Source organism: Pelecanus crispus, chromosome 10 (assembly GCF_030463565.1).
Source record: "Pelecanus crispus isolate bPelCri1 chromosome 10, bPelCri1.pri, whole genome shotgun sequence".
NCBI lineage: Eukaryota > Metazoa > Chordata > Aves > Pelecaniformes > Pelecanidae > Pelecanus > Pelecanus crispus.
This window is the reverse complement of record NC_134652.1, coordinates 9563254-9585146: the sequence shown is the minus strand read 5'-3', so window position 1 is coordinate 9585146 and position 21893 is coordinate 9563254. Positions and strand designations below refer to the sequence as shown.

At 39.8% G+C, this 21893-nt stretch overlaps 1 protein-coding gene across 1 annotated transcript in view; it reads left to right on the top strand.

The window, feature by feature from the left end:
- The window catches only part of ATRNL1 (attractin like 1), a 543282-nt gene that overhangs the window by 163220 nt on the left and 358169 nt on the right, over nucleotides 1–21893 (top strand). The window contains exon 20 of the mRNA XM_075717535.1: nucleotides 5331–5424. Within this exon, the coding sequence (XP_075573650.1) occupies nucleotides 5331–5424 (94 nt within the window). The remainder of the gene's footprint in view (nucleotides 1–5330; nucleotides 5425–21893) is intronic.

Genomic DNA, 21893 nt, shown 5'->3' with positions numbered 1-21893 from the left:
TTTATTTTGGAAGGTGTAAGGCTAATGGTAATTCTCGCCTAATAGAAGGTTCTGAAATCCAGCAGAAGCTGGCATTTATTTTGAGTCTTAAGCTTGTTCTTATAATTAAAAACTGTTAGCACTGTGTGAATTATGAAATAGAGAATGACAGATGTACTTCTTTCCCATGAGGGAAAAGGAGCCATGGTATACTGTCAATCCCTGTTGTATCCTAGAGGTGTGATTAACTCATTGATGATACATCACCTGGAATTTACTTACTGTTATTTATTTAAAGTCAGTCGCGTTTTGGGATGCAGGCTGTTCTTTTTTTTTTTTTAAGAGAAGAAAATTCTGTATATTTCATTTTAACCAGTTGGTTTGCAGAGATTCATTTCTGAATTTTGAATACTGAATATGAGTACTTAAATTAGGAGGAAATTTAGAACGTGAACACAATTTAATAAGACTGTTAGAATGTTGTTGTAGTTGCTATAAAGTTGAAGTAGGATTCCAAGTTATTCTCTGCGTTGATGACTGTCAGGGAGGATTTGAGAGAGGATTAGTGTCATTGTAACCTCCTGAAAGTGTTTGCGTATGGTGCTGCTATGAGTGCTGGAATGTGTCATACAGCAGTAGAATCTGAATCTGATGCTCCCTGTAGATAATCTTGTCTCTTCCTAACAGTCTTGTACTACTGTTCATGTGGCGGTACTCAGCAGAAGGTATAATGGCATCAGTAAGGGTGGTTTTGTTGTGTTGGTGGTGTGGGTTTTTTTGAGGATAGGGCCAAAAGTTGACTCTAGATTTCTTTTTTTTTTTTTTTTTTTTAAAAAAAAAAAAAGCGTATTTTAAATAAAGAAAAAAAAAATCACGTTTAGAGAACCTTTCCCTACTGGGCTTGTAAGTGTTGTCTTTCTATTAGTTTCTGTCTTTCTGTTAGGGATGCAATATCCCTATCTAAAAGAATAAAGACTGGTTCTGCTTGTATTCAATTTCTCTTAACCCAGCAAATCTCTGTAGGCATGCTTCATCCTCTGATTTTAAGCCCACTGTCAGTGTCCCAAATAAAATAATTCATGTTAAGAATTGGACATTATTTAAAGCATAATCATGATAGAGAATGTTTTTCTGTCAACCTAACATCACTTGCGAGATGTCACAATGCAAAAGATTCACACTGTGCCTAACTGGACGTGTGAAAGAATAGTGGCTATCAAAAATCCACGCTGAAGGATATGGGAACTAAATGGGAGAAAGGAAATCAGTTAAAAGATGCTGAAACTTGGTAAAATGCTCGAGTGTGGCAGAAGCTGAAACTGTCCTTATTGGCTGAGAATCTCAGTGGGGATGGCTTATCTAGCTTCATACACAGCCACAGAAAATACGATGTTGTAGAAGAACGCTGAGGCACAAAAATGGGATCTCAGAAATTTTCCTTGACAGTGTCTCAGATATGTTAATTAAGATGGGCAGACAGGCCCAGAAAATCAAAAGTGATAATGTGATCCTCCCACCATCTAGCATTAAGTAGTCTGAGCCTGGGATTTTCAGTCAGAAATCTCTGCTTGCCACCATGCAGTTCTACTCAAACTCTTAAACCTTTTATTAAATACACGGGGGGCGGGGGGAGAAGAGAGGAGCATTTGAAATGTGAAGTATTAAGTATAGCTTTCATTTTAACTCTTAACTCTTATTTCCTTTTCCTTCAGCTTTAGGGAGTTCTTACAAAGAAAAGTCATGTTAAACATTTCTTTAGATCAACATTAAAGCTGATAACTGTCCTTTTTTGGAAGAAAAAAAAAAAGGTTACTTAATACAGGTTTTAGCTGCAGCTGCTGGAACTTAATCCTTGTTCCTTGAAAACAAATGCATGAGGGTGGAGAGGGGTGGGACCTCAAAAAAAAAAAAATGGGGAAAATATTAATTGCATCTCTTGTGCTGACTTCTACCAGCTGAGAAGGATTGGTACAAAATATGCTTTTAAAACAGATTCCAAGATTTGGCATATTTCTACTAGCATTAGACTGTGAAAGATACTACTGTAGCTACAGTTTTAACTGTTGACTTACAGTACTATCAGAAGAGCAACCATTCACTGAGAATGGTTAAGCAGAGAAAAACAAGTTGAAACTATTAAAGAAAATATAGAAAGAGGAGTATGGAAATATTGAGATAATGGAAGAATATAAATCTGTTACTTTGAAATCAAATATAGCTTTAGGTTGCAGTTAATTAATAAGTAAACATGCTTGATATTCAGAGCTCTTAATTTCTTTTGTATTATTCAGAAGTAGGCCAATGGAAAAACCTGCAGTGAGGCACAAAGATAATGGCATCTAAATTTTTTCCACTGAACATACTATAATATTGTCCTGCTTCTGCCATTGCATTTGTTTGTTAATATATATTCGCATTTGCTTCAGTAACAGCAGGGATGGCTTATACATATTTTGGTTTTTGAATTATTCCCCACATAGAGGTCCACAGATTGGTAGGAATCCATTTTTCATCACAGACTTGCAAGCCTGAGATTAATTAAAGTATGCATTCACTGCTGTTAAGTAAAATTTGTCCAGATGAGATTTTTAAAATAATGTAAAAGTGATTAGCTCCTGATGTCCTTTTTCAAGGTATTATCCAGGGAACAGTTGAATTACTAGGAACTTGATCAATGAGAGTAATTTCTCTTCATCTTTAATGGAAGACAGTTAGCTGCTGGGCTTGTCAGAACTAGCTTTTTCATTGACGAGAATACAAGGTTCTGAGCCTGCTGAACTTCTTTCTTCTCCTTTTCCAACCATACTGATCTTAGCACTATAGAAAGTTCATGTGTGTCATGAAAATGCAAGTGAGGTGGAGCAGCCATGTTGGTGTTTTTGGCGAGAGGGACCAAACTATGAACGTATCCTTTATTTGTGTACGCTATGAATGCACACAGGTCTCAATTTAGACATGAGTCCATAGGAAAATAAATTCTGTCAGATGTTTACATTAATGATTCTCCAGTATAAATCCAGGAAACTCTAAAGACAGAGTGCAGTGACTAAAACATGATGCAGTTTAAATGGAAGGAGATTGCAGAGGACTTCATCTGTGGATTGCTGTGTGAGTGAGCACATAGTATGCTAAAGTGCACTATACAGGTGCTGATTTGACTTAGATGTCCCTGGGGATAAATGGTGCTAAAAAGTTTGATTTATCAGTAATTCCATGGACTGGGTATACAAGTTATGTCTGAGCTGCCAAAGAAACAGTTTTGCCCTTCTACAAAGTCTCATATGGCTACATCTGTTACTTTTACTGTATAATCCATTTTACCCCTTCTTTTTCCAAGATGCTAAAGATGCATAGTGTCCAAAGGCACTTAGTGTTTAAATACTTTTACTAAATAAAAGCTACTCAAGTAAAGGAAGTTCCACTTTCCCGTTTGTGATCCACTTCCTATTAAGTGAGCAATAACTATGGGAGTAATCAATTAAGGTTTGGCAATAGCTTCTGTATTTGTCAATATATTGACAGCTTCTGGAATATGATTTAGAATTCAACCTTTTAGCTCCTTCACTGTTAAGTGCAATTAACCATAAGCAGAATAAGCTGTTAAGAATATATTCCTTTATTTTTCACTGAAACCATAGCAAAGATTTACACAATTAAAATGAACTTTTGAGAAGAGGCTTTTCCAGCTTAAAGTGCGTAAAATCACTCCATAAATGTAGAGGGGAAAACATGAATGGATTTAGGAAAACATAACTGATTATATAGTAGCAGCACTTCAATGAATATTTATTGTAGAGTGTCAAGATCATAAAAAAAATCACAAAATCTAGTATTCTGTGGTAACTATAGATTTTTTTTCAGAAGTGTTGTTACAAGCTGTATTGTGAAAGAGAGAAAAACATCACACATCACTATATGCTCCATAGAAATTTCTGGTATGCGTTTCTTGCAGACAGTTTTGAATCTCTAGTACTTCTTCAGTAAGAATCTCTCCTTCGGCTTCAGCTGGCTATTCAATAAGTTCTGAAGGCTGAACAAACGATAGAATTCCTGACATGAAAATATTCTGTCAATAATATGTTTAATTCTGGTTCTAGTCTGGCTATTATATTACCTTTTTCCCTGTTTGTCTTAGGCTGGGGCAGAGAGGTTAGAGTGTGTATGGTATTGGATGCTGTCACAGAAGTATTCATTGTGTGTTATTCCTTATCAGTAGAACAGGAACATTAAAACTCAATACCTCTGAGAGAAATTCAATATTAGGGTTATAAAGTGGAAAATAAACTTTTATTATGTGCAGGTCACCACTTAGTATCATATCTGTTCCCAAGCAGGAGCCCACATATTAAACCTTTTATCTTAGCAGTAATTAAAACTTCAGTGAAAGCCTAATATGATCATCAAGGTAGGTTCAGGGTTACTTGGTATTAAGGAAAGACTTTAAATGTAGTGTGAATATTAGCAGGTAATTATTCCAGCATGATTTGGGAACTTATTGACACATGGACTAGAGAGAGGTTATTAAGTTTTGCACACTTGGTTAGAAAAGAGGGAGGACTGCCTAAACAAGATAGTAATTTGTATAAACATGGGAAGGAAAAGCAAAAAGAAAGCTCAAGAATTGGGAACGTGAAGGTTTGTTTTAAGCTGAGAATCAATCAGGCATCGAGAGTGGCAGTGAGCAGACCACTGTGGACAGATTTACTTTAGGCACTGAGTTTAAAAAGGAGCGGAGTGATGATGGTGTTTCTGTGATTCTCCTCCAGTTCAAGTTTCAGGAGCTTTTAGAGGTGCCTGTTTTTTGCTTCTAGAATATTCTTGTGGTGGACCATAATTGTAGTATTAACTCTGCCTTTGTTCAAATGGTTTCAAAGCTTTCTTTTTGTTTGCTTTTGTCAAAAGCAAAAGTTCCAATTATATTAGACATTTTACCAGACATCTGCAATAATACTATATTTAATTAGACATTTGAAACTAATGGAATTTTGCCATTGCTTTTGCCATTGGTCAGAACTTCACCTTGTCTAGAAAAGATGTATTGTTACCATTTCAATGCACAATACAGAAAATTATTAGACTTTAATGGCTGTTCTCAAACTGTTATTATTTAAGGTGTGGAGGAGAGCCCCTAATGACACATGTGTAGTTCCTAACTCTACAGAACATAAACTAAATGACGTGCTAGTGAAATGTTCTTCAAAGAAGCTTATAATTGAAGTAGTAATATTTTTTTTTTTATATAGCTTGTTGGAAATGTGTTTAGGATGAAGTATTAAAATCCATCAAAATTCCTTTAGTTGTAAACTAAAATATGGGTGAAGAAATCTCACTTTTCCTTTTTGATTTTATAGCTTGCACGTGCAGTGGACATGCAAATATTTGTCACATGCAAACAGGAAAATGTTTCTGCACGACCAAGGGAATCAAAGGAGACCAGTGTCAACTGTGAGTACAATTAAATGTAGCCCAAAGTTGCAATTTGTGCCTAGTGTATAATCACTTTTTTCCTTTTTTTGGTTTGCTTTTGGTTTTGGATTTTGTGATTGACCTGACAATGTTTTAGTGATGAATGTAGTGTTCCCTACGTTTCTTAGGAAATGTCAATGTTACTTAGTCTTTCGTTAAAGAATTACACCACAAATATTAGTAATATTTTGCAGACACTACAGACTTAAAATATATCCTGTAAAAAGAAGTAACTGCAGCATTACCTGTAATTGTCTTCCCTTTTTTTTAGGATTTTAAAAAATTATTCTAGAGTAAAAAATATCTCTGAAATTAGTAATTATATTCAGGATGTTTGTCACATATCTTGATCAGAATCTACAGTGATTAGATTTTTAGAGTTTTGGAAACATATGCACAGTGTTTTAGACATTTTCTCATATCATTAAATATAAAACAGAGGAATGTGTAGACCTGTCACGGAAAGTACAATTAGTGTATCTTCTTTTGTACTGGAATAGCTTATTATGTTTGTTTAGAGGAAGAGCTTGCAACTTAAGATAGAGCATAACAAATGGGAGGACTAAGAACAAGGAACGACTGAAGTGGAGTAAATTGTCAAGTAGGAGAAATAACCCATTAAAGTTAACTATGAATAGCCTTATATTTAAAGATGTTTCTTTCAGTTCATTCTATCCTGTACACTGCATTATCCAATAGGAACCTTATTCGTTTCACTATTTTAGGTATTTTAAATGGTATCTGGCCCCCAAATTGTCTTACCAATGTTGGTTGGAAGTGGAGAAAAAGCATAAATACAGCTTATTCCTCTCCAGCAGGGAGAGGTGCCAGAAGGTTATGTTCTGCCTGCCACAAGGCATATTCGTTCACTGGATTTGTGGATTCATCTTTGATGCACTTAATGAACTGGCTTGAATTCTATCCGTAGCACTCTGCTTAATAAATAGTCAAGAAACAAAAATATCTGTTGCAGAGGCAACATGTATATTCGTGAGAAAGAGCGGTGCTGTCAGGTATACTGTTTCAGTCATACCTCTGGGACTTTTTGTCTAGCCAATTGTAGACTCTCAGGATGAGATGGCAATCCAAGATTAGGACTAAATGATGAATTTTTATCATGATGAAAGCTGAAGAGTGATAATATCTTTAAACTCTGAACTAAGTCTTCACTGAGAAGTTATTTTTTCCTTTTGTGTCCAAACGATCAGTTGTAGATTTTTAAAGTGTGATTTGATTACCAGCGTGTGGCATGGGCATATGTTGATGCCATTCTACCTATTTACAAAGAACAGAAGAAAAATGAAAATCTAGTCCTCTGTGCATCGTAACACTTGAACTACAGGAAACAGTTTCTTTGCTCGTAACTCCAATCCTCTACCAACGACCATTCAGCCTAAAGCACTCTTTATAGACCTTTTCTGTGGTCTCTATTTCACAGACCTGTTTTGCTGTTGCTTTTTCTTTGTCTTGTGTCCATTTCATCATCGTTTTCTCTGCTCTATTTGGAACTTTTGTCTCATACGTTTGGTTGTGCTGCTCAGCCATATCACTCTGCTGTCCTGAGCTTATGTCTGTCATAAAACATTCTTTTATCTCATTTACTGAACTGGAAGAGAAAAGATTGTTCTGGTGGTGGATTTTCCTGTCCTTGTCAAGAATGACAGCAATTCACAAAATGGAGGAAACAGAGATTTGAATTTTGACTTTTCTAGAGTAAACTTAAAGTTGCAATTTCAGACTGGTTTTGTGACATGTAATACATTCCCCTTCCTAGATTCTTACGTAGACCAAAGACTGACCCAGGGCAAGCTGTGCTGTTAAAGCATTTGGTATTCCAAATGCTTTCTTTTGGATAAAGTAAACCCTGCAGAGCAGCCATTTTCAAATTGGTTTTGGCTGTGATCACATTTCAGATTGTGAGCTTCACATCTGTTGGGTTCATAGACACAAGTATTAGCATAAAAATTGAATTTTTGCTCTTAAGTCCTTTCATAACTCTGTTCTTCAAAACAATAATTAAAAAAAAAAGGCTCTGTAGACTATCTAGTTTATGACAGCACATGTAGAAGGAGACCAGTTCTAGTTATAGACACTTTGAATGTATTAGGAGACTATCTAGGATAAAATTTCAGTACTAGGGACTCACTGTTAAGATCACTGGATATCCTGAGGAAAGCTGATAACCACAGATTTAGAGTTTTAGTACATGTCATCAGATGATACACTTGGGATTTGTCATTTTACTCTGATGCTTGGTTTGGGAGAGCAAGCTGTTCATGTATGGAAGTTTCAGTCAAATGTTGTTTTTTAATTGTTTCCCTTAGATCATCAGACGAAAAGAACATAAAAATTAGGTCACTCCTGAATCACTGAATCCAGTCCCGTACTGCCATCTAATTTGCAACTTTGTATGAAGAATGCAAACTTGATCAGATTCGTATTATGTTTAAAAAAAAATAGAAAACTATTTTCTCTGTAAATTTTCCTTACGCGCAAGACCTGTTTTGAAATTATTCTATTATATTGTCAAAATACATACACGGTAGTTATTGAGAAGATAAGGACTGTTTTAAATCGGCTAATTCTGTATAAATCATCTGGAACTTGATTCAAAGTGTGAATACTGTTCTCCATAGCTCTGGATAAAAATTGTTTTCTTGCCACTTGTTAGATAGGCTGTTGTGCAATCTCAGCAGCAAACCTATAACCTTGTGATTTCTAAAATAAGGATTTCTGTGAAAATTCCAAACTCTAACTGTTCGGTGTGAAAGTTAGATTTATATTCCTGTCAAGAATCCTATTGATTAGAAAGTCATAGCTGCAGGGTTGTACGTTATCTCTCTTTCCCTCCCTCTGTCTCTTCCTCCTTCCCTCTGATGCTTTTATATCTGCTTGTCATGTGCAGTACACACCGTGCCTTGGGGGCAGAGTTCTTAGGAAATCAAGGAAACTTTACAGCACTTTTTTTTTTTTTTTTCCCCCTTCTTTTTCCATCCCTAGCTTAAGAACAGCTACTTATTTGGTTTTTTAAGGAGGATCGTCTTTATTTTTTTCTTATTTTTTATTTATTTATAATTTTTTTTAGCATACCCATCTCTCAGTTATATTAATTTCTGAATTGTGCTGTTGGATAGTACAAAGCAAAGTGGCAGTTTAAATCAAAATCAGTGTTCTAAAGCAGCTTTGAGCATACATTTGCATTCTATTTTACAATGTTTCTTTAATGACATGATAACATTATTTCCAAAAAGAAATATTTTTATTTCCTTTAAGTAGGTAGTTTCAGTTGGTAACAACCTGTAATACTCTCCTAATCAGGAGGAACTGATTAGAATGGTTTGATTCTTCAAAGTAACTAGATGTAAAACAATAAAACCAGATACAAATAAAAATACCTGGGTTTTTTTCCCCCTTAATATTAATAATAAAATGTGCCATTGATAATAACAGGAAAATCATATTGACTTAAAACATATTTTGAGGTGAAAACTTTTACTTTAAAGTCATTTTATTTATTTTTCTGTAATACTTCATTTGCTACCTTCTCATTTTATTCCCTCATAGAATTTTGTCTACAGAGGTTTTAAACTTTCCATAGGTTTCAGTGTATCCATATGCAGGCTTATATACACAGATAACTTTTCAGGAATAGGCCTATGGAAGTGTAAGGAATATGCTACGGGGATGTTTCAAAGTTCAAATTTTGATATTAAATGAGAGAACTTTTAGTGGATGCAAGGAAGAAAAATATGAAAATTATAAAATTAACTCAGTTAAGCTACTAAGTTTAATTAAGTTAAATCATTCTTTAAGAAGTTTCATCATTTCTGGGCTCTTCCAAGAGACAGCCTTCACCTGGAGGTGTGTCTGTAGCTTTTGTCATCCCCTGTAAATCCATGTAAATCTGGACATATTATGAGCATCTGGAAAAGTTACAGGGTTACAAATGCTTGGTGGAAATAGGGTTTCATAGTGAATTTTTCAAATTGTCAGGTTTTACTGGATGTACTGTAACATTTATTGCACTGTACTTCCCAGTTACAGCCATTGCTGTAGTTTTGGGGGAAGGAAATCAATCTCTCTTGTTAAGTACTTTCTGCTGTGGCAGATTTCGGGCTATTGGACCTGTCCTGTTGGTATTGAAACTGTATCTTTGAATGATGGGCAGGTTAGATACCGTTTTAGTGTATCTAAGTTCCCAGGAATAAATCAGAATAATAATTATTTTACCTAACTGGGAGATATTAAAATGTTGAGTATGTCTCCTGTGGTGCGTAAAAAAAGAACTACCAGAAAATCATGTAAGAACTGGGCAAAAACAGGGCTTCAAGACTTCTGTAATGAAGAACTGCTAGGTGGAAATAAAATATTGGGAAAAAAATTCTTATTTTTAATACCATATTTCATGGTATATTTTGTGTAGTTGTAAGAAGGATAAATTTAAGAGTATAAGATGTATAGATCCAGGGTATTCTGGAATGAAAAAGTAATATTTTGCTCATTTTAATTCTGATAAATATTCAGACTATTCATTTCTTAGTCATACTGTTATTTCTTCCAAAGAGGTGAAAGAAATACTATTTTATTTATAACAATATACCCCGTTTATTTGGTAAAGTCTTCACAGTATGCAAGCTTTAAAAAGGTATTCAATAATGTAAGGATCTGTGCATAAATAATAAGCACTTATTGATAGTCTCATTTACATAAGAATGAGATTTAAAAACATCCAGCTGTCCTCTTCTGTATAATTCCCTTCACAGAATGGTATAATTCGTCTTACCAGATGGAAAGGCAGGTAAAAATATACTGGGTTATGAGTCAAATTCACCATTCTATTGATATCATTGCAGCTTTATTTGCTGATAGCAGAGTTCCCTGTTGTTTCCTCTCAGAGCTCTGCTTTCCAGTTGGGGAAAAATTGACAGCAATCATATGACAAATTCACTTTATTAGAACTTCCTTTGTCAAAGACACACACACACAAACCCCAAACGAATGAACAAAAACAAGCCAGGGAGATTCTAGTTCCTGGAAGTTTAATAAAAAAGCTGTTTCTATTGAAGAACTTACTTTTCCTGATAGAGGGTAGAATCAATTTAATACTAGTTACTGTGGTGAACTGTGCTTTTCTAAAGTGAAGTTAAAAGTATAATATTTAATGTTTTAAAATAGTAGAGGAAACTGTATTTTAATTTTTTCATTTTTTTCCTTTTTCTGTCATTTGGTCATATGCCACCGTTAGTTTTAAATACTTGGTTGTGTTTAACATGAGGTGTTTTCTCCTTGTTCCTGCTGAGTCCAGTCTTTGAGTTTTCCATTTAACAGAAAACTTGAATGTACCTGTGCATGTTTCTCTATTAGCTATGATGTTTCAAGGAGAATTCCAGCAAAATCTGGCATGTAGATCTAGGTGCATTTGGTGACTGCCTCTGTTCTTATTTAACTGCCTGAATGAAAATTTTAGCTTGCTTCTGTAAGGATAGGTTCAAGGCCTCAGCTAATTCTCCAAGAGCTAGATCATTAGGTGGCTAAGGAGAACAATAAAATAAAACTCCCATTTCAACATAAAATACATGTTTTAAATGTACTAATTTTTTGCTCTACATGCAGTAATTATTGCCACATCTATCAAGGACATGAGATACGGTTTTTTTTTTTTCCTTTAATTCATGTTTCTGGCATCAATCATCTTTGCTTAAATTGCAGCTTTCATTTAAACAATATGTCTAATATCAAAGCTTCAGAACATGACCCAAATGCACTCTAATGGCTTAAACACTCAGAAAGCAAATATCAGGAACTTCAAACATTTGAGATTATTTTTCTCCAAATTTTAGATTAAAAAGTTTGTGATTTGGAACAGGGCTTGTGCAGTGTTTTTTTAAGTGGGTTATGGCAGTGTTGTATGTCACTATCAGCCTTTTTTTTTTCTTTTTGTGCTGCGGTAGGCTCGCTTTCTCTTCTTCCGTATATTCAGCATATGATATGTAAAGTTCATGAGGCTCTCTGGGATCTTTCAGAGTTGCAGGCTCTCTGTAAATGTGAAACAATACTTTTCGTAAGCATTGTTACACTGCAAACATTACATTTTATTCAGGAAATTGCCTGACTTTGTAAAAATAGAGAACTGGAGTCTGAATGTCCTGTATTGTTCCTGGAAGGCAGTGTTCTTGGTGAAGAAATGAGAAGGAGCTGGTGGCTAAGGGAGCAGCTGTAAGCACTTAGCCAAGAGCTTTGTATGTTGGTACTTTATTGTTGGTCAGTTGTGAATGTGTTAAATCTGGAGAACACTGCAATATTGATATTGCAATGTAAAACTAGTTATGTTAGCAAGATGTCTCTTTTCAAGAGCTGAATTAATAATGGTACATGGAATTTTCTTAGGTGTTCCGTTCTGATGAAATACACCTTTTATCTTTCTGAGTTCAGTGCTAATTGTCTGGAAAATGGAAACAGTTTGGGCATGAGGATTTCTCTTTCATGAGAAGAAAGTAATTTTGCTCTTGGCTTCTAAGTTAGGCTCTTCCATAACTGACTGTATGCAAATATGTAAGTACGTCTTTTGGTCTGGCAAGCTCAACAGAGCAGAATCTACTCACCGCTGGGCTTCAGTTGTTCTCTAAGTTTTTTTCATATTCATTATTTCCTCTCTGGGCTACCTCCAAAAATACAAACTGCAGAGCAAAACCAGACTTTCTTTACAATTTTCCAGACACTCCTGGCTGTAAAACAGGAATGCAAGCAGGGTACCGGTGTCTCGTGCCCAACTGGTTTACGTTAGGATTTGTGCTGGATGTAGATTTAATTAATTAATATCTTTTTTGTTTCCCATTTGAAAAATATATTGTGCTGGATTTTCTTTCAAAGTACCTTGGTTTTAAAAATTGTTCCTCCTGTGCCAGGGCCGTGCCATTCAGTGATTGGCATTGAATAATCTGTTTTTCTTAGTGCAGGATATACCAGTGAAGCAGTGGAACAGGGCAGGCTGCTTAAGTCTTTCACAAGATGACATGCCAGTGAGACCTGTTTTGAATTCCAGTGCTCAGGACATGTCTGTTATAAAACAAACCCCTTTTATAAGAAGTGCTAGTGATATTTAGTGCTAAGTGTTGCTATAGTCATGATTGTTTAAGGATGTATAGGTAAGATAATGCTTCTACATATTGTTTTTATTATACTAGAGTAGCATAGCTGACAATAATAGACAAGTTTGCACATTCTTTAGGTCTGAAATAGACCCATAAAGATTTAAAGCTAAATATAAGCTGAAGACAATTCTTTAATTAGGTAGGTGTTGAGTCTGGACTGGGATGAATTTAGGCATGGGAGTGATGCTAATGATTGCTCTCATACAGGAAAAAGAGAAACAGGGTTAGCCTGTGCCACATGGAAGAGTTACTGGGGAGAGGAGAGGAAGGGAGGCTATGAGGTTATGACTGCCATAAAACTGCTTTATTACTGAGTCTGATTTTTTTGTTATCCAGCAAAGTTGTGACCTTAGCTTCTATGCTTGTTTTTAGAAAGCATTTGGGAGGTTTTGAGCCTGTTCCTGTACAGCTAAGGGCCTTGTGTCTTGGGCTGGCTTTACATCTGGCCTAGAGCTAACTTTAAAGCAGAATTGCACGTATCTGTGTAGCACAATGCTTCGCCTTAGTCTCAGACAGGGTCACAATAGGTTGCAAAGACTTGCAATTTGATGTTTTTTTTTTCCCCAGTTCAAGCTATTGAAAATGATGTCGGGGCTGTGCTGTGTTGCATCCTTCAGGGTGTGCAACGAAGGCACCTGGGGTGGCCAGGACTAGAACTGCAGTTAAGAGCTAGCAAGGCCAAGGCTTATGAAAACTAACACAAGCCAAAAATCAGTATGAACAACTCTTCTTATAAAGTGTCGTGGTTTAGCCCCAGCCAGCAACTAAGCACCACGCAGCCGCTCGCTCACTCCCCCTACCCCGATGGGATGGGGGAGAGAATTGGAGGAGTAAGAGTGAGAAACACTCCTGGGCTGAGATAAGAACAGTTTAATAATTGAAATAAAGTAAAATAGTAATGCTAATAGTAACAGTATGATAATGATAATAATAATAATGATACACGAAGCAAGTGATGCACAATGCAATTGCTCACCACCCGCCGACCGATACCCAGGCAGTTCCCGAGCAGCGATCGCTGCTCCCCGGCCAACCCCCCCCAGTTTCTATACTGAGCATGACGTCATATGGTATGGAATAGCCCTTTGGTCAGTTTGGATCAACTATTCTGGCTGTGCCCCCTCCCAGTTTCTTGTGCGCCTGGCAGAGCATGGGAAGCTGAAAAAGTCCTTGACTAGCATAAGCAGTACTCAGCAACAACTAAAAACATCAGCCTGTTATCAACATTCTTCTCCTACTAAATCCAAAACACAGCACTATGCCTGCTGTTAGGAAGAAAATTAACTCTATCCCAGCCGAAACCAGGACAGTATCCACCCCTTATTCTATACCATCTAAGTCATGCACAGGCCCTCCCCTTTCCAATGTGTTCCAATTAATCACCACCCCTTTCCCTATCTTGATATACACACAGATATCATTCCCTTCGTCTATGGCCCATCCCTCTAAAATGTCCATTGAGTTCATTTAGCCCATGACTTTGGGTTCCATCTGTCATCACAGTCTTTCAGAGCAGGACAGGTGGTGTGCAGTGTTGGACTGTTGCATGCTGAAGTCAGTTCTCATTCCAACACAGTTTCATCAAAGTTCATTTTCCTTAGGCTGGGCAATTCTTACTGCAATACCATTGATGCGGCATATAGCAATCATAATATATAGTATTATATACTTAATATTAACCTACTATATTATTATATTAACATGCAGTTAAGAGATAACATATAGTTAAGAGATAACATACAGTATTATAAAGCAATTAATATTATACAATTCAGTTCATTGGCTATTTTCACCCAAAATCAAATTCCCTTGAGGTACACATTGGGCTTCCCCATCCTTTCGCATCACCCACCAAGTGCACCCAGGTCCTTGAGCAAAAGCAATCCCACGAATGGGTTTGCCTTTGCCAGAGGGGGAAGTAACCCAGACTGTCTTCCCCAGCATATTTTTCATGTGCACTACAGGAACTTTATCTCCTTCTACAGTACGTAAAAGTTTTGATTGGGCAGGGCCAGCTCGATTGGCAGATCCCCTGGTGTTGACTAACCAGGTGGCTTTTGCTAAATGCGTATCCCAATGTTTAAACGTCCCACCACCCATTGCTCTCAAGGTAGTCTTTAACAATCCATTGTATCGCTCAATTTTCCCGGAGGCTGGTGCATGGTAAGGGATGTGATATACCCACTCAATGCCGTGCTCTTTGGCCCAGGTGTCTATGAGGTTGTTTCGGAAATGAGTCCCGTTGTCTGACTCAATTCTTTCTGGGGTGCCATGTCGCCACAGGACTTGCTTTTCAAGGCCCAGGATGGTGTTCCGGGCGGTGGCATGGGGCACGGGATATGTTTCCAGCCATCCAGTGGTTGCTTCCACCATGGTGAGCACATAGCGCTTGCCCTGGCGGGTCTGTGGGAGCGTGATGTAATCAATCTGCCAGGCCTCCCCATATTTATATTTTAGCCATCGTTCACTATACCCAAGGGGCTTGAACTGCTTGGCTTGCTTGATTGCAGCGCATGTTTCACACTCATGAATAACCTGTGCAATACTGTCCATAGTTAAGTCCACCCCTCGATCACGAGCCCATTTATACGTTGCATCCCTTCCTTGATGGCCTGAGGCATCATGGGCCCACCGAGCTATAAATAATTCACCCTTATGTTGCCAGTCCAAATCCACCTGAGCCACTTCAATCTTAGCAGCCTGATCTACTTGCTGGTTGTTTTGATGTTCTTCAGTGGCCCGACTCTTAGGTACATGAGCATCTACATGACGAACTTTTACAACCAGGTTCTCTACCCGGGCAGCAATATCTTGCCACAATGCGGCAGCCCAGATTGGTTTGCCTCTGCGCTGCCAGTTGCTCTGCTTCCATTGCTGCAGCCACCCCCACAGGGCATTTGCCACCATCCATGAGTCAGTATAGAGATAAAGGACTGGCCACTTTTCTCTTTCAGCAATATCTAAAGCCAGCTGGATGGCTTTCACCTCTGCAAACTGACTCGACTCCCCTTCTCCTTCAGCAGTTTCTGCGACTTGTCGTATAGGACTCCATACAGCAGCTTTCCACCTCCGATGCTTTCCCACGAGACGACAGGACCCATCAGTGAACAGGGCATATTGCTTTTCATTTTCTGGCAATTTATTATACAGTGGGGCCTCTTCAGCACGTGTCACCTCCTCCTCTGGTGATATTCTAATGTTTTTTCCTTCTGGCCAGTCCATGATCACTTCCAGGATTCCTGGGCGACTGGGGTTTCCTATTCGAGCCCGTTGTGTGATCAATGCAACCCACTTACTCCATGTAGCATCAGTTGCATGATGTGTAGAGGGGACCCTCCCTTTGAACATCCAGCCCAACACCGGCAGTCGGGGTGCCAGCAGGAGCTGTGCTTCAGTACCAACCACTTCTGAAGCAGCTCGAACCCCTTCATATGCTGCCAGTATCTCTTTCTCAGTTGGAGTGTAGCGGGCTTCGGATCCTCTGTATCCCCGACTCCAAAACCCTAGGGGTCGACCTCGAGTCTCCCCTGGTGCTTTCTGCCAGAGGCTCCAGGTAAGGCCATTCTCCCCGGCTGCGGTGTAGAGCACATTTTTAATATCCTGCCCTGCCCGGACTGGCCCAAGGGCTACTGCATGAACTATCTCATGTTTAATTTGTTCAAAGGCTTGTTGTTGCTCAGGGCCCCATTTGAATTCGTTCTTCTTCCGGGTCACTTGATAGAGAGGGCTTACGATCTGGCTGTAATTTGGAATATGCATTCTCCAAAACCCCACAATGCCTAAGAAAGCTTGTGTTTCCTTTTTGCTAGTTGGTGGGGACATAGCTGTTATTTTGTTGATCACATCCATTGGGATCTGACGACGTCCATCTTGCCATTTTATTCCTAAAAACTGGATCTCCTGTGCAGGCCCCTTGACCTTACTCTGTTTTATGGCAAAACCAGCCTTCAGAAGGATTTGGACTATTTTCTTTCCCTTCTCAAAAACTTCTTCTGCTGTATTGCCCCACACAATGATGTCATCAATGTACTGCAGATGTTCTGGAGCTTCACCCTGTTCCAGTGCTGTCTGGATCAGTCCATGGCAAATGGTGGGGCTGTGCTTCCACCCCTGGGGCAGTCGGTTCCAGGTGTACTGAACACCCCTCCAGGTAAAAGCAAACTGGGGTCTGCACTCTGCTGCCAAAGGGATGGAGAAAAATGCATTAGCAATATCAATTGTGGCATACCACTTAGCTGCCTTTGACTCCAGTTCATATTGAAGTTCTAGCATGTCTGGCACGGCAGCACTCAGCGGCGGTGTAACTTCGTTCAGGCCACGATAGTCCACTGTTAGTCTCCACTCCCCATTAGACTTCCGCACTGGCCATATGGGACTGTTAAAGGGTGAGCGAGTCTTGCTGATCACTCCCTGGCTCTCCAGTCGACGAATCAGGTTATGGATGGGAATCAGGGAGTCTCGGTTGGTGCGATATTGCCGCCTGTGCACAGTTGTGGTAGCAATCGGCACCTGTTGTTCCTCAACCTTCAGCAACCCTACAATTGAAGGGTCCTCTGAGAGACCGGGCAAGGTGGACAACTGTTTAATTTCCTCTGTGTCCAAAGCAGCTATACCAAAAGCCCACCGGTACCCTTTTGGGTCCTTGAAATACCCTCTCCTGAGGTAGTCTATGCCAAGGATGCACGGAGCATCTGGGCCAGTCACAATGGGGTGCTTTTGCCACTCATTCCCAGTTAGGCTCACTTCAGCTTCCAGTACAGTTAGCTGTTGGGATCCCCCTGTCACTCCAGAAATACAAATGGGTTCTGCCCCTCTATAGTTTGATGGCATTAGCGTGCACTGTGCACCAGTGTCCACTAGAGCCTTATACTCCTGTGGGTCTGACGTTCCAGGCCATCGAATCCACACAGTCCAGTAAACCCGGTTGTCCCTTTCCTCCACCTGGCTGGAGGCAGGGCCCCTCTAACACTGGTCACAGTATTCGTTGTTAACTTCCTGTAAATGTGAATCAAAAGTCCCCTGATCAAGGTCGGAAGTAAAATTAGCCCTCTTACTCTGTCTCGGGAACTGCTCACTGGAAACTGGAGCTGCAATTTTCCTGGGAGAACCGCCTTTTCTAATAGTTTTTCCTTGCAATTCACGCACCCGTGCCTCTAAGGTTGAGGTGGGTTTTCCATCCCACTTTCTCATGTCCTCTCCATAATCACGCAGGTAAAACCACAGGGTGCCCCGTGGTGTGTATCCTCTATATCCTCTCTCTTGAGCATAGGGACGTTGACTCCTAATGGCTGAGACACTGGTCCGTGCAGGTGGGGAGTAGGACAGATCCTCTCTGAGTTGTTGGAACTCTTGGCATATTTTTTCAGACAGTTTTTCCACAGCCGAGACACAGGCCCGTAGGGAGGAAGAGAGCTTTTCTTCGTATTCCCGGAGTTGTCTAGCCACTTCATCCACCGTTGGTGCCTCGTCGTCTTTCCAGGCTAGTATTGCCAACGAGTTGGAATACGATGCTGGTGCGCTCCGTACCACCTTCCGCCACATGGATTGTGTGCACCTGACTTCATCTGGGTCTTTGGTTAACCGCTCATCATTCAGGTCACTGTAAATCACCTCCAGCACGCCTAATTCCCTCAGGTACTGGATACCTTTCTCTACGGTGGTCCATTTGCTTGGGCGGTATAAAACATCCTCCTTGAAGGGATACCTTTCCTTCACGCTTGACAGAAGTCGCCTCCAGAGGCTGAGCGGTTTTGCCCCTTTTCCAATTGCTTTGTCAATGCCCCCTTCCCTGGAAAGGGATCCCAGCTGCATGGCTTCCCTACCCTCTAAATCCAGGCTACTGGCCCCGTTATCCCAGCATCGGAGCAGCCAGGTGATGATGTGCTCGCCTGGATGACGACCAAAATCTTTTCGCATATCTCGCAGCTCACTCAGGGATAGGGATCGGGTGGTCACCATCTCATTTATGGGTTCTTCCTCCTCTGGTTCTCGTGATGGCCCTGGTTCATCTTCATCCCTTACTAAACGAACTGATTTCCTCGTGTATTTTTTCTTCTGTATAGGGGCAACTGATACCGGCGCAGGTTGGTTCTCTGGTTTAGCCGCAGTGTCTGTCACTGGGGTTTGAGTAGCCGCAGTGCTCATGGCTGTGGCTGGAGTAGCCACAGTGCCTGGGGCAGGGGTTTGAGTAGCTGCAAGGCCTGTAGTGGGGGTTGGAGTAGCCGCAGGGCCTGTAGTGGGGGTTTGAGTAGCCACAGTGCTTGTTGTTTTGTCATCAGATCCAGAGACCTTCTCTTTCTTTTGAGGGTACTGATTAGCGTTGACCACGGCTCGATAGGCATGGGCCAGTCCCCAGCATGTTGCAATGATTTGTGTCTCTCTGGAGCTACCAGGGTGACAACATACTTCTTCCAAATACTTTACTAATTCTTCAGGATTCTGCAGTTGTTCAGGGGTGAAGTTCCAAAACACTGGAGGTCCCCACTGCCCTAGGTACTTGCGCATACGATCCCACACACCCTGCCACTCATAACTATCCAGCCTTGGGGTAGATCTCTGGATGGTATTTTTAAACTGCTTACTGACCTTTATCAAAATGGAAACAACATTCCCAAGAATTATCAATAGAAGTATCTTAACTGCCCAGGGGTGTTCAAGATACAGGAAAGTTGTTGTAATGAAGGAGGAAACATCATAGAAGAAAGCAGCAAAGGTGCCATTCTGTATTTCCTCCACAACAAGCCTCTCAGAGTAAGAAGTATAATTGCTAACTCTCTCTATGAGGTAGTACCCAAAGTACAGTAGTGACTTCTGTATGAAACCCAAATACCAAAGAATGCTCAAGGTCAGGGCTTTGATAAGGAGCCTCCCAAGCAAAAGATCATGAATCACTGCAGAGCATAGCACACTACACAAACTGACAGCAAGCTTTAACGCGTGCTGCAAAAAAAAGAACATGGTGCAGATCAGAAGAACTAATATCGTGACCGGCAACTGTTAACAGACTCCTTAATACACTCTGATTAATCTGTTGTTATCTCAAGCCCCACGTTGGGCGCCAAAAAGGACTGTCGTGGTTTAGCCCCAGCCAGCAACTAAGCACCACGCAGCCGCTCGCTCACTCCCCCTACCCCGATGGGATGGGGGAGAGAATTGGAGGAGTAAGAGTGAGAAACACTCCTGGGCTGAGATAAGAACAGTTTAATAATTGAAATAAAGTAAAATAGTAATGCTAATAGTAACAGTATGATAATGATAATAATAATAATGATACACGAAGCAAGTGATGCACAATGCAATTGCTCACCACCCGCCGACCGATACTCAGGCAGTTCCCGAGCAGCGATCGCTGCTCCCCGGCCAACCCCCCCCAGTTTATATACTGAGCATGACGTCATATGGTATGGAATAGCCCTTTGGTCAGTTTGGATCAACTATTCTGGCTGTGCCCCCTCCCAGTTTCTTGTGCGCCTGGCAGAGCATGGGAAGCTGAAAAAGTCCTTGACTAGCATAAGCAGTACTCAGCAACAACTAAAAACATCAGCCTGTTATCAACATTCTTCTCCTACTAAATCCAAAACACAGCACTATGCCTGCTGTTAGGAAGAAAATTAACTCTATCCCAGCCGAAACCAGGACAAAAGCAACTGGCCCAGTGGGAGAGGTGCATGCAGTTACAATATTTCTTGGCACTACTTCTTTGAGAAGATGTAAAAGGAGACTGGAGCATTTCTTGTTGGACAGCCAACATAAAGTGTGGTTCAAATTCCAGAAAAAACCTGTAGGAGGTTGCTGACAGTGGAGACGAGCTTCTTTTCAACATACAATTCTACCAGCCAATTGTGTCTCCTAATCTGCGTGAGCCAAATACCCCCATAGTCTATTCTTTCTGTCCAGATAAGATGCTGGGGTCCCCACAAATCATAAATATAGCCAGTTTGAGTATTATGGTCACTGACTTTGTTAACCATTAATATAATTATTCTGTTCTTTCCATGCTGCTGTGGATGGATTATAAACTGTCATTGTTCACAGGAGCCATAATAAATCTCACAGATCATAAATTGTCATGTATAGGATAATATCTGTGAATTACTCTAGTGGAGTACTTTTTACTACTCTGTATTAATGAACTTCTATGCCTCAGTATAGCCAGGCACTGTGTGCCTGACCTAACATTTTACATCTTCAATATTTACTGTTCACTGTACCTGCTATCAGATTCCAGCTCTTTTTCAGGTAGTAACAGCTTGTCCACCTGATGTCCTGTGTGTCACACACCTGCCCCGTGAATATTCTGATCCAGCTATTTCTGTCCAGCGAAACTGTATACATACCTAAGTCCAGTAAATGGTTTTGATCTGTAACTCCCAGTTGTACAAAGCACATCTGGGCATGTACAGGTAGCTAAGAAACTCTCCAACTGTGTTGTCCCTAGGCGCCTAACTGCAACCATTTGCTGTGCGGGCAGTTGTGGTGGTAGTTCTGGGTTGGGGAATTCTATTTGAGCAACTGGGCATCTAACAGTTTGGTGGTGTGATAAGAAGCATTACAGCACATATGTCTCTGTGGATTTGGGCTCCGATCCATTTGGTTGTGATGTGTTTTTTTTTTTATTTTTTTTTGTTCCATTGCATCCCTCTTAAGGAGACAGTGAAGCTGGAGTCTTCTCCCTAGGTAGTTAAAATGGTAGCTTATTCTTATTTTTTTTCTAAATTTCAAAGATGATAATGCTTAATCCTCCATCTCTTCCTAACCCAAAATCCCACTTAAATTTTTAAAAGGTAGAATATTTGCTGCAGGCAGGGGAGAAAAACTAACACAGATTTCCAGTGGAGCATGAAGTTGTTTGGGCCTTCCTACTGCTTTGGTTAAAGATAAGGGGTTCTCTTTATAGAAGGAAAAGAAAGTAATTGATGGCTTTTCTGGCTACTCATCCTGCTGTCATCAGGAAAAAAAAAAAACAAACCTTCAGCTGAGTTGTGACTGACAAAATGAGATATTTGAGGGAGTTCTTTTTAAAAATTCTAGTATACACTGCCACATAGTAACTGATTCAATTCAATGTATGCTATGTTATAGTAACAGCCCTCTGCATCACTATTATTATTGATGGCTGCTGCTACCAGAGTCAGCTTTGGACAATTAACTATGGAGCAGAAGGGAGGAAAGTGATATTTCCCTTGTGGAAGGGGAATATTTAAGGATAATTTTTTTTCAAAGATTTAAGAGTAAACACTCCTACAAAACTTTATGGAGGACAAAACATTTTCAACGTGAGCATCTTCCAGAAAACAA